This window comes from Dendronephthya gigantea, unplaced genomic scaffold, assembly GCF_004324835.1.
Source record: "Dendronephthya gigantea isolate DGI-Jeju-01 unplaced genomic scaffold, DenGig_1.0 000022F, whole genome shotgun sequence".
NCBI classification, from domain to species: Eukaryota; Metazoa; Cnidaria; class Anthozoa; order Malacalcyonacea; family Nephtheidae; genus Dendronephthya; species Dendronephthya gigantea.
In genome coordinates this window covers 2,265,838-2,279,429 of record NW_021163032.1, presented here as the reverse complement: position 1 = coordinate 2,279,429, position 13,592 = coordinate 2,265,838, and the positions used below count along the sequence as shown (strand labels likewise).

At 35.9% G+C, this 13,592-nt stretch overlaps 2 protein-coding genes across 2 annotated transcripts; both read right to left on the bottom strand.

The window, feature by feature from the left end:
• Positions 1-787: 787 nt before the first annotated feature.
• Positions 788-4,740, bottom strand: LOC114522204 (NACHT, LRR and PYD domains-containing protein 12-like). Its single transcript, XM_028542838.1, has one exon. The coding sequence runs from the start codon at positions 4,686-4,688 to the stop codon at positions 936-938; it is 3,753 nt and encodes a 1,250-aa protein (XP_028398639.1). The 5' UTR covers positions 4,689-4,740; the 3' UTR covers positions 788-935.
• Positions 4,741-10,986: 6,246 nt separating this feature from the next.
• Positions 10,987-13,039, bottom strand: LOC114522406 (pyroglutamylated RF-amide peptide receptor-like). The gene is made up of 2 exons (XM_028543077.1): positions 12,849-13,039; positions 10,987-11,158 (listed from the first exon to the last, which is right to left on the bottom strand). The coding sequence occupies exons 1-2, from the start codon at positions 13,037-13,039 to the stop codon at positions 10,987-10,989; spliced, it is 363 nt and encodes a 120-aa protein (XP_028398878.1).
• Positions 13,040-13,592: the final 553 nt, after the last annotated feature.

Sequence of the window (13,592 nt, the reverse complement as noted above, 5' to 3'; positions counted from 1 at the left end):
TATAGCGAACCTAAATATTGTAAGATATCCAGACAAAACAACGTGTATTAAAAGTTCAAACTGTGAACAAACACAATACGGACTTGACTTCCACTTTAATTAACTTTAGTTGAGAAACGAAAATGAAAACGCTCAATATCATATTGTGTGCACATACTGTAGCCTAGATTGACACTATTAGAAAGTTTGATTTGAAACTAACCGTGCTTTGAACAACCGGCCAAGAAGGTATATATAAAGTATAAAGGTATTATAAAAAACAAATGTTATATAGCTATATTGAAGATTTAGACTTATTAGAAATGAATGCATCCAGTTTAGCTTTATGTATTTTTGGTTTGAGGTTTACAGGACTACGCTTCCAGGGATCTTTTGATTAAATTTACAAATATATTTGTGAACTCTTGCGCATGCCTTGGGCGTAAATTCAGGGCAGCACTTGCAAAACGAGTGGTAATTTTATTGGTACGTGTATGAGTATGTAGTGAGTCACGTGACACACGAATATTAAACCCGATGAACTCTATAAAAACTGGAACGATAACTGACATGCAGTTATATCAAGGTTAAGCTAACCGCCATCTTTTAAGTCAATTTTTGTCGGAGCGATCGTCGACCGTGAAGTCAAGAAAAGAAGTGGACTGGCACTGGTTCCGATTCGGTGACCGAGTTACCGTTCCAGTTCACATAGAGTCCATTGGCCATACCATAATTATCCCAAAATGTGTTTTATCATAGAAATAAATCATCACAAACCCTTGAACAGGAACAGCAAGTTGAACCGTTATAATTTTCGTTACATAAAGTCGGTCATGCACTCATAAAAGATCATTGATTTCTCATGTTACAATAAAATATTACAAGGTTGGCAAGTATTCATTATTTGGAAATTTTGTCTAATCCATTATCAGCGGACGTTTGCTAGAGTCAATTTGCTACCTTCTATAGTGTAATATAAGTTTCAAACCTCTAGATCTGCAAACCCCATAAGTTGTTATTTCACGAAGCGACTTTATGCTCGCCGAACTAAACATGCTTTCCTTCAGGAAAAGTTCACAAAGTCCACAATGTTCGTCTTGCAATGCTTCACATAGCACGGGAATGCAACGATCTGTTAATGAACAATGAGACATATCCAACTTCGCTAGCTTACAACGCTCGTTTGTCAAAGCACGTTCGCATAACACCCGCAAACCTTCGTCACTTATCCCTTTATCACTTCCTATCGACAAATCGGTAAGTTTACAACGTTCATGTTGCAACGTCGTACACAGAATGGGTATACACTGATCCGTCAATGAGCACCAGGACAGGTTCAACTTTGTAACTTTACAATTCTCCTTTGTTAAGGCTTGTCCGCACAACGTACGCAAACCTTCGTCGCTTAAACCAATATTATATCCAAGTGACAAATCAGTAAGTTTGCACTGCTCATCCTGTAATGCCTGACATAGCTCTGGTATACATTGATCTGCTATCGAGCACCGAGCCAGGTTCAACTTCACAAGTTTACAATGATCTCTTGTTAAAGCATATTCACACAGCAAACGTAAACCTTCCCGACCGACCCCTTTATTATGCGCGAGTGACAAAACAGCCAATTTACAATGCTTATCTTGCAAAGTTCTGCAAAGCTCGGGTACGCATCGGTATGTCAGTGAACATCCTGACAAGTCCAAGTTTGTGAGCTTGCAATGCTTTTCTGCCAAAGCTTTTTGGCACAACACAAGCAAGCCCTGATCAGTTATATTCTTATTATAAGCGAGCGACAAAACAGCCAGGTTGCAACGTTCGTCTCCTAGTAGTCCACACAGTGAGAGTATACATCCATCAGTCAACGAACACCCGCCAAGGTTCAGCTCAGTAAGCCTGAACAACCTATGACGAATCAGAGCATTGCACAAAACTCTTACACCTTCATCAAGTATTTCATTCCCATTCAAATCAAGGCATCTGAGTTCTGGGCAAAGCGTGCTGTCCAGGACCTTACAAAGCACGGATATTCCATATGAATTTATTTTTGCACTCGATAGGTGTAGTTTTTCAAGAGAATTTGCGTATCTGTTTTTAAATAACTCGCAGATGATTAACAGACCTTCGTTGTTTATACGCACACGTTCAAGTTTCAACTTTGTAAGCAGAGTATGTTTGTGCCTTATTGTGCACTTCGAGTTCATTACTGCTTTAACAAGTTTCTCCGTTGCCAAATGGTGGCTGAATGCTCTGCCTTTTAGCACAAGTTGCTCTATGCATTTTTGCTGTAGCAATTTCGTAAGTTCAAGATAACATTCCTCGCTCAAAAACGTGAGACCCAAGTCTATTTTGACTGATTTCTTTATGTGCTTCCATACATAAGTCACAGCTGAACAGTCGTTTGATGATATATTTGGGGATTGTGGAATTTTTAGACTCACAATGTCATTCAGAGGACTTGTTTCACAGACCTCTTCAAGAATGTCTTCATCAGCTAACTCCCTTAAACATTTTATAGCAAACAATGATTGTTTAAGGTTCACTTCGCCATCATCAACAACGATGCTTTTCGAAAAGGCCAAAACACAATCTTTGTAAAGATTACTTTCACACATTTTCATTTTCCTACCCAAAATGCCAGCAATAAATTGAAGTACCAACTGCCATTTACCAAATTCAATATGAGAAATAATAAAGCTCTTTACTTCTTCGGGGGTGAATACCTTAATCACATGCATCGCAGCAAGAAATTCTTGGATAGTCAAATGAATGAAACAAAATTGCTCTTCGATTGGGTGAATAGGATTATATAAACTGTTCAACAACCCAGAATGTTCCATATGTTGATCAACTGCTTCCCTCTCGAAAACTAGTTGCCCATGCACAATTCCATTGTATGCTAATAATTGAAGTTTACCCATTGCTTTCTCAGAAGACTGACCATCTAATTTTCTACAGTGATGCTTACCCAAATAGATAATGGCTGCCTGATAAAGTTCAGTTAGTGTTTTTGGAAGAACACTTGTTTCACTCTGAGGGACAGTGAAACATTCAAGCAGGATCGAAGAGACGATTAAGCAATTTGCAGGTATGTAACATAAACTTAACAAGTCTGACGTGGATTTTATGTGGCTCCATATCTTTTGTTTCATTTCATCCGGATTTAGATCGCCTGTGTTTTGAATGTCACAAAATCGTTTGATATATTCTTCAATTTTTTCTGGGGTGAAACCAATGATCTCAACAGTTCTATCAAATTTGAACCTGGAGAAAAGCTCACTTGCAGTTGGGCGACTCGTTACGAGAACGGTTGCCCCATGCAACAAGTTCCCAGAAATTAGTTTAATAAACAGGGAAAATGCAGACATGCAAATATCAGGATCATTTGGAGGTTGTAAACTATCTAAGCATTCAATGCCACTGGCAAATTCATCCAAGCCATCAAAAACAAAAATAGCCTTTTCTGGATCTTTTGTGATATGTTCATATATTTTTTCAAATTTTTCATCGGTAAGTCCTGTCCCAAGACGAAGAAAAGTCTTAAGAGTTAGGTTTTTTAGTTCCTTCAAATCAAACCATCTAAATTTTAAAAAGAAGGCAATCTTGCCGCTATAATCGTCAATTCCACTAGCCCAATCATGTATAATTTTTTCAGTCAGAACAGTTTTTCCTATACCAGGACGACCGACAACCAGGATTGTGCGAGGAATCATTCCCCTTGTATCTTTGTTGGGAGAAAATAAATCACTTGCCTTTTCTAGACATATGGAATAATGAGGGACTTTCATATAAACATTAAGCGTTTCCTGACGTCTCATGTCTCTTGAAAACTTGTGGGGTGCTCGTTCAGTGTGAATAACAAGGTTTATATACAACATATCTAAGGCGGGCTGCAGAACTTGTCTTTTATAAAATTCTACGCATTCCTCCAAGCATTTTGGTTTAGGCGATTTTAGCTGTCCCAACAGAAAGGCCGTAATGAAATGAATATCAGCACCCCAATCAACTCTACATTTGCAGTTGGGTAGCCGCTGTAATACGCGGACCATTTCTACAAGCATTGTTAACGCAAAACCTGTATTTAATACAGAAACGAAGAATGATAATAATTTCTTTTGAGGTGCACTCGGATTCTCGCATGTAATGGGTGTGCTGGCATTGAAAGGACTTGGCGGGAAAGTGCAGTTGTACTCGAAGTCAAAACCATTTGGAAAGAACACTGCATATTGTAGGATGGTAAATAGCATTCCGGTGAGAAAACGGATGGCTAGGTGAGAAAAGTAGCAGTAAAAAACATTAAGTTTGTTGTGTACCTGATTCTCCGGGATCGCTGCTTCGCGTGCATTTAGTGTTCCAGTTTGTCTGGTATTTAAACTCTGTAAATCAAAGTCCACAATCCGACTTCGCACAGCGAGAGAGTAGCCAACAGCCACAATAATCGGGAACCAAATACTCAGCATTACAAACCAAGATAATGAAAGTGGAGAATTGTATTCTTGTTGATATCTTGAGTAACATGATTTATCGACTTGCATCTTGTAGGCCGCTGAACTTTCAGACGCCACACGACAAGTAAACCTCTCAGCCTCCCCTTCTCTCGAAGCAATAACAAAACCTGTAAATGCCAGACCATATAGCAAATGAACAATCGACCATGCGTATGCCCAAGTACTGAATGTTTCCCGCTTGAGATAACCCTTCGCTGCGTCTATCATGACGATATTTCGAAGGAGATATTGTATTTATTGGGTTGCTTTTGTTTCATGTTTTGTGAAATCGAGTCATATGACATATTATGACGTGCAAAAGCAATCTATATTACTATATATATGCATGCTAATCTATAGATGCGCCAGGCGGAAATATCGAATTCGTATAAATACATTGCATAATATATAGCAGCTAATAAGCATAAGGCACGTTTTAAGGGTCCGTTCGATCCAGCTCTGTCGGATCCAATTTACTTCTGGCGTATGGAATGTAGTTTGTTGTTAATAAAGCAGTACTAGCTGCGCAGGGTGGCAAGTTTTGTAATTTTTAATTATTTGCTTATTTAGGCAAAATCGATCCTTTATGTCATCGTCTGTGTAAGATACACTGTTATTTTCAGGGTGTTATTTTAACACCAAAAACAGGGGTTACGAGATTTAATCGAAAATAATCCTTTTTTTGGGGTTACAAATAACACCGTTTCTGGAGTTAAATTTTAATCCCCATTTTGGGGTTACATTTAACTCCCATTTTGGGGTTAAAATAACCCCGTTTTCAGGATCCCGCTATAATACCCGGAAAGAAATAAAGAATCATACAAAAATTTGAGCAAAATTTTATTACTTTATATCCAATCTACAATATTTACAACATAAATACAACTTCATATTAAAGTTTCCTGATAAATCATCAGAAATCTAAACTTTTTTCTTTTAAAGAACAAACAAATGCATTGTAAAAACTTTACAAATTATATCCTAAGGTAGGCAACTTCAATCACAATATCGAGATGTACACATGAAAACAATCCGAAAATACGTCAATTAATACCTAAAACTAATCTAAAATAACAAGTGAAATGAAATCTACAATATTTTTACTTTATACTTCCTATGTTTTAACTTTGAAAACAAGTTATAGAAGCGAGAAAAATGCGAAAAGTTTTTGATATTTTACTTATTTTTGGAATAGGCCGATGCTGGACCCGCGCTGTAGACTTTTAAGAACGTTTGAAAATGACGAATTCGTAACCTCATTGGCTGTTTTTTATTCTTGCTGTTGTGACAGCCAATGAGATTACGAATTCGTCATTTTCAAACGTCAACATGCAGCGCGGGTCCAGCAACGGCCCATTTAAAAAATGAGTAAAATATCAAAAACTTCGCATTTTCCTCGCTTCTATAACTTGTTTTCAAAGTTAAAACGTAGGCAGTATATAGTAAAAATATTGTAGATTTCATTTCAACTGTTATTTTAGATTAGTTTTAGGTATTAATTGACGTATTTTCGGATTGTTTTCATGTGTACATCTCGATATTGTGATTGAAGTTGCCTACGTTAGGATATATTATACTATATATAGGATATATTATACTATATATAATACCTTTTCATCCTATTATTAAATATATTTAATTCATATATAAGTCCTTATTTTCCTTTAGACTATGAGAATATGAAAAATGTTTTTCATGTCTACTGTTCCATATCAAGATATTTTTAGCGACCTACATTAATAGTTTTGTATTGAATTATTTTGTCGACACTTGCTGAAGGTTTTCTGTTGAAATATTGAAAATATATTACACACCAGCGCAATTGTGTTTGTATCCTGGATGGCTGAGCAACTGTACACTTTCTTCCAACAGAGAATTACAGACAATTTAGCTCACGAACTGCAGTTTAATTTATATCCACAATCGGCAGGTAAACAGTCGCACTCCGAGAGGCATGAAAATGATATTCAAGTACGTACATTGCCGTTTTTAACTGCATACAGCAAATCCGCCAACCTTTCTTTCACTTTTCCTCGTTCAATTCGGTTTTAGTCGTAATTTATCTTTAAAAATACAGGCAATTCTCCCGTGGAACCAGTAGTGCTTGCGAAGGTTTTGAAAAATAGCTCGTTTTGCATGATTGCATCAGCTTGATCACGTGGTATAATGTACTTATTTTAACCCCCAAAATGGTGTTACATTGCGCGTAACCCCCTTACGTGGTGTTATTTTAAGTCCAACTATGGAGTTATTAAGCTGGAATTTTGTAACTCCCCTATTACACCCCTAGAATCCCTTAAAAGTGGTGTTAAAATAACACCCTGAAAATAACAGTGTAGTAAGAATGTGACGTAGTACGATATCTTCCGAGGACTGAAGGTGGTGTTTCCATTTAATAGGCAAGGTATGGGGATACCTATTGTTCCATTTTCACTCGTTTTTCAATTTTAGAAAATGTAATTACTTGTAGCGGAAGCATTACTACAATTTCGCTGTGCGTTTTACTCAAGTATTTTGTCTTTAACACTAAAATCTCTTCAAAAGTTGAAATCATGTTGTGCTTTGTTATACAACATTTTGGGCTATATTTTTCCGTATCTTTCTTGCACTATAAAACTAACAAAAGTGCTGATTTCTTATCACTCCTCGAGTGCCTATTTTTATGCTAGATTCGCTCGGATGCACATAAAACAGCCCCACCTGGCTTTAATAATTTCCAAATTTATTCCTGGAGGGGGCAATCTAGCAAGACTTGAACAGCTTTGCTTATAAGATATTCATATATGGTCACACAGGTATACTGCGTTGGCTAAAATCCGTCCTTATACGTCGCACGTCGATTGAGTTGTACATCGCACACGCTCCTGTTAGCAGAACGGAACATAGCTACATATATGCATGAAACGCGAGGTAAAAAAACAAGATTATATTATTGTGAGGCAAAATAAAGTTTTATATAAGCTGTCGCAGTACAAACCAATATCAATTGTTCCCCGCGGAAAGATATACTGAAATATATAGTTTCACTCTAAGTTACTTAAATATTATACATATACACTTTATGGTATTTCAGCGTTTTTCAGTCACTATATAATGAACACGTTTTCAAGTGGACGACGATGTTTTTAATTTTGAATATAGAAAGGATGATATTTATTATGTTCTGAAATTGACAATTCTTGAAATTTTCTTTTAATATACGCTTCAATCTATTAGTACCACGTCATTCATTGACGTCATGTACCAACAACCTTATCATGATCATTTCAATATATTAACTTATTGCATGACTAAACAGAACTCAAGTATATTCGACAAGTTTAATATATTACTTGCAGGCGCCTGAAGTGCATCGTATAGTTCAAAATACTGTTGTATACAATCTATTTAACAATCTCAATCCTTTTGTAGCCTAGTAACATACAAACTAAAAGTTATCACATAGATTATATTATATTCCTTAACGTATCTACCAAATACTTCTTTTCTTTCGTAATATGAAAAACAATTTTTTAAACCCAGTGTTGATATGTTTTTAATTGAAATTTTAACTTTTTGACTTTTTTAATTTTTACAATTATTTTTACAAAACGTTCCGACTTCGGAAATTTCGAAAAACGTCTCGGAAAAGTCGAAAGTCGCGTTTCAACGGTTTTCGAATGTAATATAAAATGAGTTCACGAGTATTAGTTTTAGAGTGCTGTAGATAATAAAAGCTTTAAAGCCTGATTCCGCGGGGGAAATTTTTAAGGGAAATACAAAATATTTCGCCGGCTCCTTTTAAATTGAGAGCAAATTTATTTATTTAAGTGCTTAAGATTCAAAAGGAGTAAGCAAAATTTTTCGCATTTTACTGAGAAAAAGCGGCCGTGGAATTAGGCCCTTACTTTAATAACAGATGCATGTTATTAGGCTGGCCTAAACCTCGAAAATAATAATTCATTCATATAAATCTAGCTCAGAAAATATTTTAATTTTGGATTAATAACATAAAAAGATCTGAACTAGCTACATTGGTATGCCGAAAAAAACGTTAGATTTCAGTTTTGCCGGTGCACATGACTATTTGGAAGAGGTGTTTGAAAGCTTTTCTGTATGTTTGATCCAGCCAAGCATAAATTATTGGATTGCAGAGACTGTTAGACTTGTGGAGTATGCTTATTGTCATTGCAATTATTCTCAAACGAAGCCAGTATTTTAATGACCTGTTATCGCTTTGGTTAAAATTTGGGTAATAAAAGTACAAAAAATACCAAATAAAGTTTGAACCGCCGCAAAATATGAACACTCCTACGACAAGCAAAAGCATTTTAATTACTTTTAAATCATGGCGAAGAGCAGTTCGTTGATTATAAACATTGGTAGCTTGGCCCAGTCCACCAGTTTGTAGCACTTTTTTCCGTTCACGAGCAATAGATAAAATGCGAGAGTACGTAACCAGTATGATTACGGTTGGCGGAAAAAACCCGACAACGATGTAAACGATCAAAATTCTTTTAAACGTGGTCTCGTCGCGCAAGATCAGAGTTTCGTCCGATGCTGAATGAGGAGTGGTGATGAAGGTTGCGCTTGCAATTATGAACATGAAATTAGCAAAAATTATTTTTAAACATTTTGAGGTTGTCATTCGTGATTTATACTGAAGAGGTTTGCTGATTTTAAGATATCGGTCAAAAGTGATGATCATTAACATGGACATAGATAGCCCATACGAGAAGAATCCTATCCATAATTTGAAGCGGAAGAGATGAGCGGAAAATCTCTCTTCTTTCTCTTCCAGATTTAACTCGTGTACGCGCAATGGCATTACAACTAAACCAACAAAGAGATGAGCGACAGCCAGACAAGCGACGAAATATTTATTTGGTTGATGAAGAATTTTTTCTCTCCAGGTTGCGATTAAAACCAACGCGTTAGCCAAAATTGTGAAAGTAGCGATAAAGATGATTATAATTTTTTCTGTTAGTCTCAGCTGGTCGATGGATTCCATAAATTCTAAATATTCACTCGCTGCTAGATTTGTATCATTAAACATCGCACTTGTGTTGTTATACATCGCACACGCTCCTGTTAGTAGAAAAGAGAATATAGCTACATATATGCATGAAACGCGAGGTAAAAAAAAAGATTATATTATTGTGAGGCAAAATAAAGTTATATATATAAGCTGCCGCAGTACAAACCAATATTAATTGTTTCCCCCGCAAAGATATACTAAAATATATGGTTTTACGCTAATTAAGTTACTAAATTAAAATATTATACGTACACTTTATGGTATTTCAATGTTTTTCAGTAACTATATAATAAATACGTTTTCCAGTGCCAGTGGACGACGATGTTTTTAATTTTAAATAGAAAGGATTTATATTTATTATGTTCTGAAATTGACAGTCTGGAAATTTTCTTTTGATATATAGCTACGCTTCAATCCATTAGTACCACGTCAAAATTATATACAGTATATGTTTCGATCATAGTCTTACTTTCTCGCTGTTAAATGATTCCCCGTGTGGTTTGTGATGTTTGTCGATCTTCTCTTCTCTGTATTTTTGTTTTCCAAGCGCGCCTTCAAGAAGCGGCATTATAAATTTTGTTCTTTCGGAGTTATTGATCTGTTATTAATCATGCTAGTATGTAAATAAGTCTTTCGGAGGCCTTTTTGAGTTCATTTATTACTAACAACTTTTAATATATCATGATCATTTCAATATATTAACTTATTGCATGACTAAACAGAACTCAAGTATACTCGACAAGTTTAATATATTACTTGCAGGCGCCTGAAGTGCATCGTAGAGTTCAAAATATTGCTGTATACAACCTATTTAACAATCTCAATCCCTTTGTAGCCTAGTAACATAAAAACTAGAAGTTATCACATAGATTATATTATATTTCTAAACGTATCTACCAAATACTTCCTTTCTTTCGTAATTTGAAAAACGTTTTTTTAAACCCAGTGTTGATATGTTTTTTAATTTAAACTTTAACTTTTTAACTTGTTTTAACTTTTACAATTAATTTTCACAAAACGTTCCGACTTCAAAAATGTTCGGTTCAATTTTGGCAATCAAGTTAATATGGGCGGAACTTTTTAACACTAATTGACGCAACAGAAAATCCAAAATCCATCAACCTAACCGAATAAACGTTTCGAAAAAGTCGAACGTCGCGTTACAACGAATGTAATATAAAATGAGTTCACGAGTATTAGTTTTTGGGTGCTGTAGATAATTAAACCTTTTAAGCCTGATTCTGCGAGCAAAATTTTAAGCGAAATACGAAATATTTCGCCGTGGTTGCAATTGAAAAGGAGTAAGCGAAATTTTTCGCATTTTACTGAGAGAAAGGGCCCGTGAAATTATAGGCGCTTATTCTAATAACAGATGCACGTTATTAGGCTGGCTTAAGCCTCGATAATAATAATTCGTGCATAAATTTAGCTCAGAAAATATTTTAATTTTTCGTTAGGAACACTGATAAAAAGATCTGAACTAGCTACATTGGTATGCCGAAAAAAACTTTAGACGTCAGTTTTGGCGGTGCGCATCATTATTTGGAAGAGGTGTTTGAAAGCTTTTCTGTATGTTTGATCCAGCCAAGCATAAATTATTGGATTGCAGAGACTGTTAGACTTGTGGAGTATGCCTATTGTCGTTGCAATTATTCTCAAACGAAGCCAGTAGTTGAATGACCTGTTATCGCTTTGTTTAAAATTTGGGTAGTAAAGGTACAAAAAATTCCAAATAAAGTGTAAACCGCAGCAAAATATGAACACTCCTACGACAAGCAACAGCATTTTAACTACTTTTAAATCTTGACGAAGAGCAGTTCGTTGATTATAAACATTGGTAGCTTGGCCCAGTCCACCAGTTTGTAGCATTTTGTGCCGTTGACGAGCAATAGATAAAATACGAGAGTACGTAACCAGTATGATTACGGTTGGGGAAAAAAAGCCGACAACGATGAAAACGATCATAATTCCTTTAAACGTGGTCTCGTCGCGCATGATCAGAGTTTCGTCCGATGCTGAATGAGGAGTGTAGATCAGGCTCTTTTCGTATGAAAAATCCATATTTCCCTTTTCACAAGTAGGCCTCGTGCAGGCGGGGAATTGGGAATAGAACCGTGACCTCAAACTCTGCTATGAAGTGTGCTATTGTTATACAGAAATAATAATATATATAAAAGTATTACTTGACTATGATTGATTGCAGATTTCAATGCAGTTAATCCTAAACATGCAACAATGCAAAAATCTGTATCACAGTGCAAAAATCTGTAATCAGAGTAGTGCAATTTTCTGTTATAACAGTGCAATTTTTTTGTAATCACTGATAACAAATCAACTTATATTGTGAAATTCATGAATAATTATATAACATAACTGACGCTTCGGACTCGTGCTATTTTGAAGTCTTTGAACTCACTCGTACATGTTATATCCAAATTGCACTCGAAACCATGCTATTACCTATATTTAATATACAATCTTCGTGCATTGGCCGAAATCTAATCACACAATTGGTCAAAATCAATCACGTGGTTTCTTGTTGCCTAGCGACAGATCATGAAAATCATGGTTTATTCAAAAATGACAGCCTGCAACGAGGCTTAGATCTTCAATGCAGCAATCAAAGTATATTAAAAGTGTTAGAGACTTTATGTTCGTGTTTTGTTTACTTGCTGGACATACAAAGAGCTCGAAATACTCGAAATTTCTCGTTCATTGTATGGTCAGCGCGTGCGTTTATTTGTCAACGAAACACTCACAACAGTCTCTAAACCTTAAATATACTAACCAGCTGATCTGAGATAATGACGTCATAAGATGCCTCGAAGTTATTATCATCATAATTTATTATTATGGTGGTATATAAAGAGCACGAAATTAAAATTTTAATTTACAATTGACTGAAAAACGAATACGTTTCTGAATAGAAATAATTTATAGAATTTCACTCAAAATGCCGAAATCATGAAATTATGAAAATGATAATTGTCGATAATCTGGCTTATGTTTGATTCATTTTTGAAATCAGTTCAAATCGAAATGGTGAATTGGACAAATTGGCTATTATTTACTTCATCTGTTCCCCGGGAGTTGTAACTGAATTGTATTTAATTAATTAAATACAAATACAATTGTGAATTGTATTTGGTTGGCCATGTTGCTGTACTCTTGGGTTTTCGCGACAGACGAGTTGATGAAACAGGTGTTTAAAGGCTTTTCTGTACGTTTGATCAAGCCACGCATAAATCATTGGATTACATAGACTGTTAAACAGAGGAAGTATAACAATTGCTGTCTGGATTTTTCTTAAACGAAACCAATAGCTTAACGAGGTGTTATTATAATCAATAAAACGTCTATAGTAAAGATACAGCAACCACCAAATAAAAAACGGACCCCAGCAAATTATAAACAGACCCACGACGAGAAAAAGCATTCTAATCACTTTCAAATCTTGGCGAAAGGCAGTTCGCTGATCCAGTACGTTGAACGTTTCGCCCAGTCCGCCATTTCGCAGTCTTTTTTGTCGTTTGTGAGCCACGGTGAAGATGAGAACGTACATAATTAGCATGATTATCGTGGGTACGAAAAACGAGACTATTGCTAATATGGTCTGGGTTTCTTTTACTTGCTTCTGAATGCCAGCCGAGAGTTGTGTTGTGTCGGACCCGGAACGAGGAACGGTGACATAAGTGGCAAGTGAAGAAGAGAAAATACAAATAGCAAAAATAATTTTCAATGATACGGAAGTTGTGATTCTTGATCGATACAGCAGTGGCTTGCTGATTTTGAGGTAACGATCAAAACTGATCATCGTCAGGGTATAAATCGATGCCGTTATCACCGAAGTATCTATCCACACCATGAAACGGTGAAGATGAATGGAAATGGATGCTTGCGTTTCATTCGTCAGATACAGTTTATACAACCGTAGTGGTACCACAAACACACCAACCGAAAGATCAGCGAGAGCCAGGCAAGCGATAAAATATTTATTTGGTTGATGAAGATCTCTCTCTCGCCATGTCGCAACCAAAACCAGCGTATTGCCAAGAATTGTGAAGATGATAATGATGATGTAAATAACTTTTTCTGCCAGCGCACGCTTTTCCTCG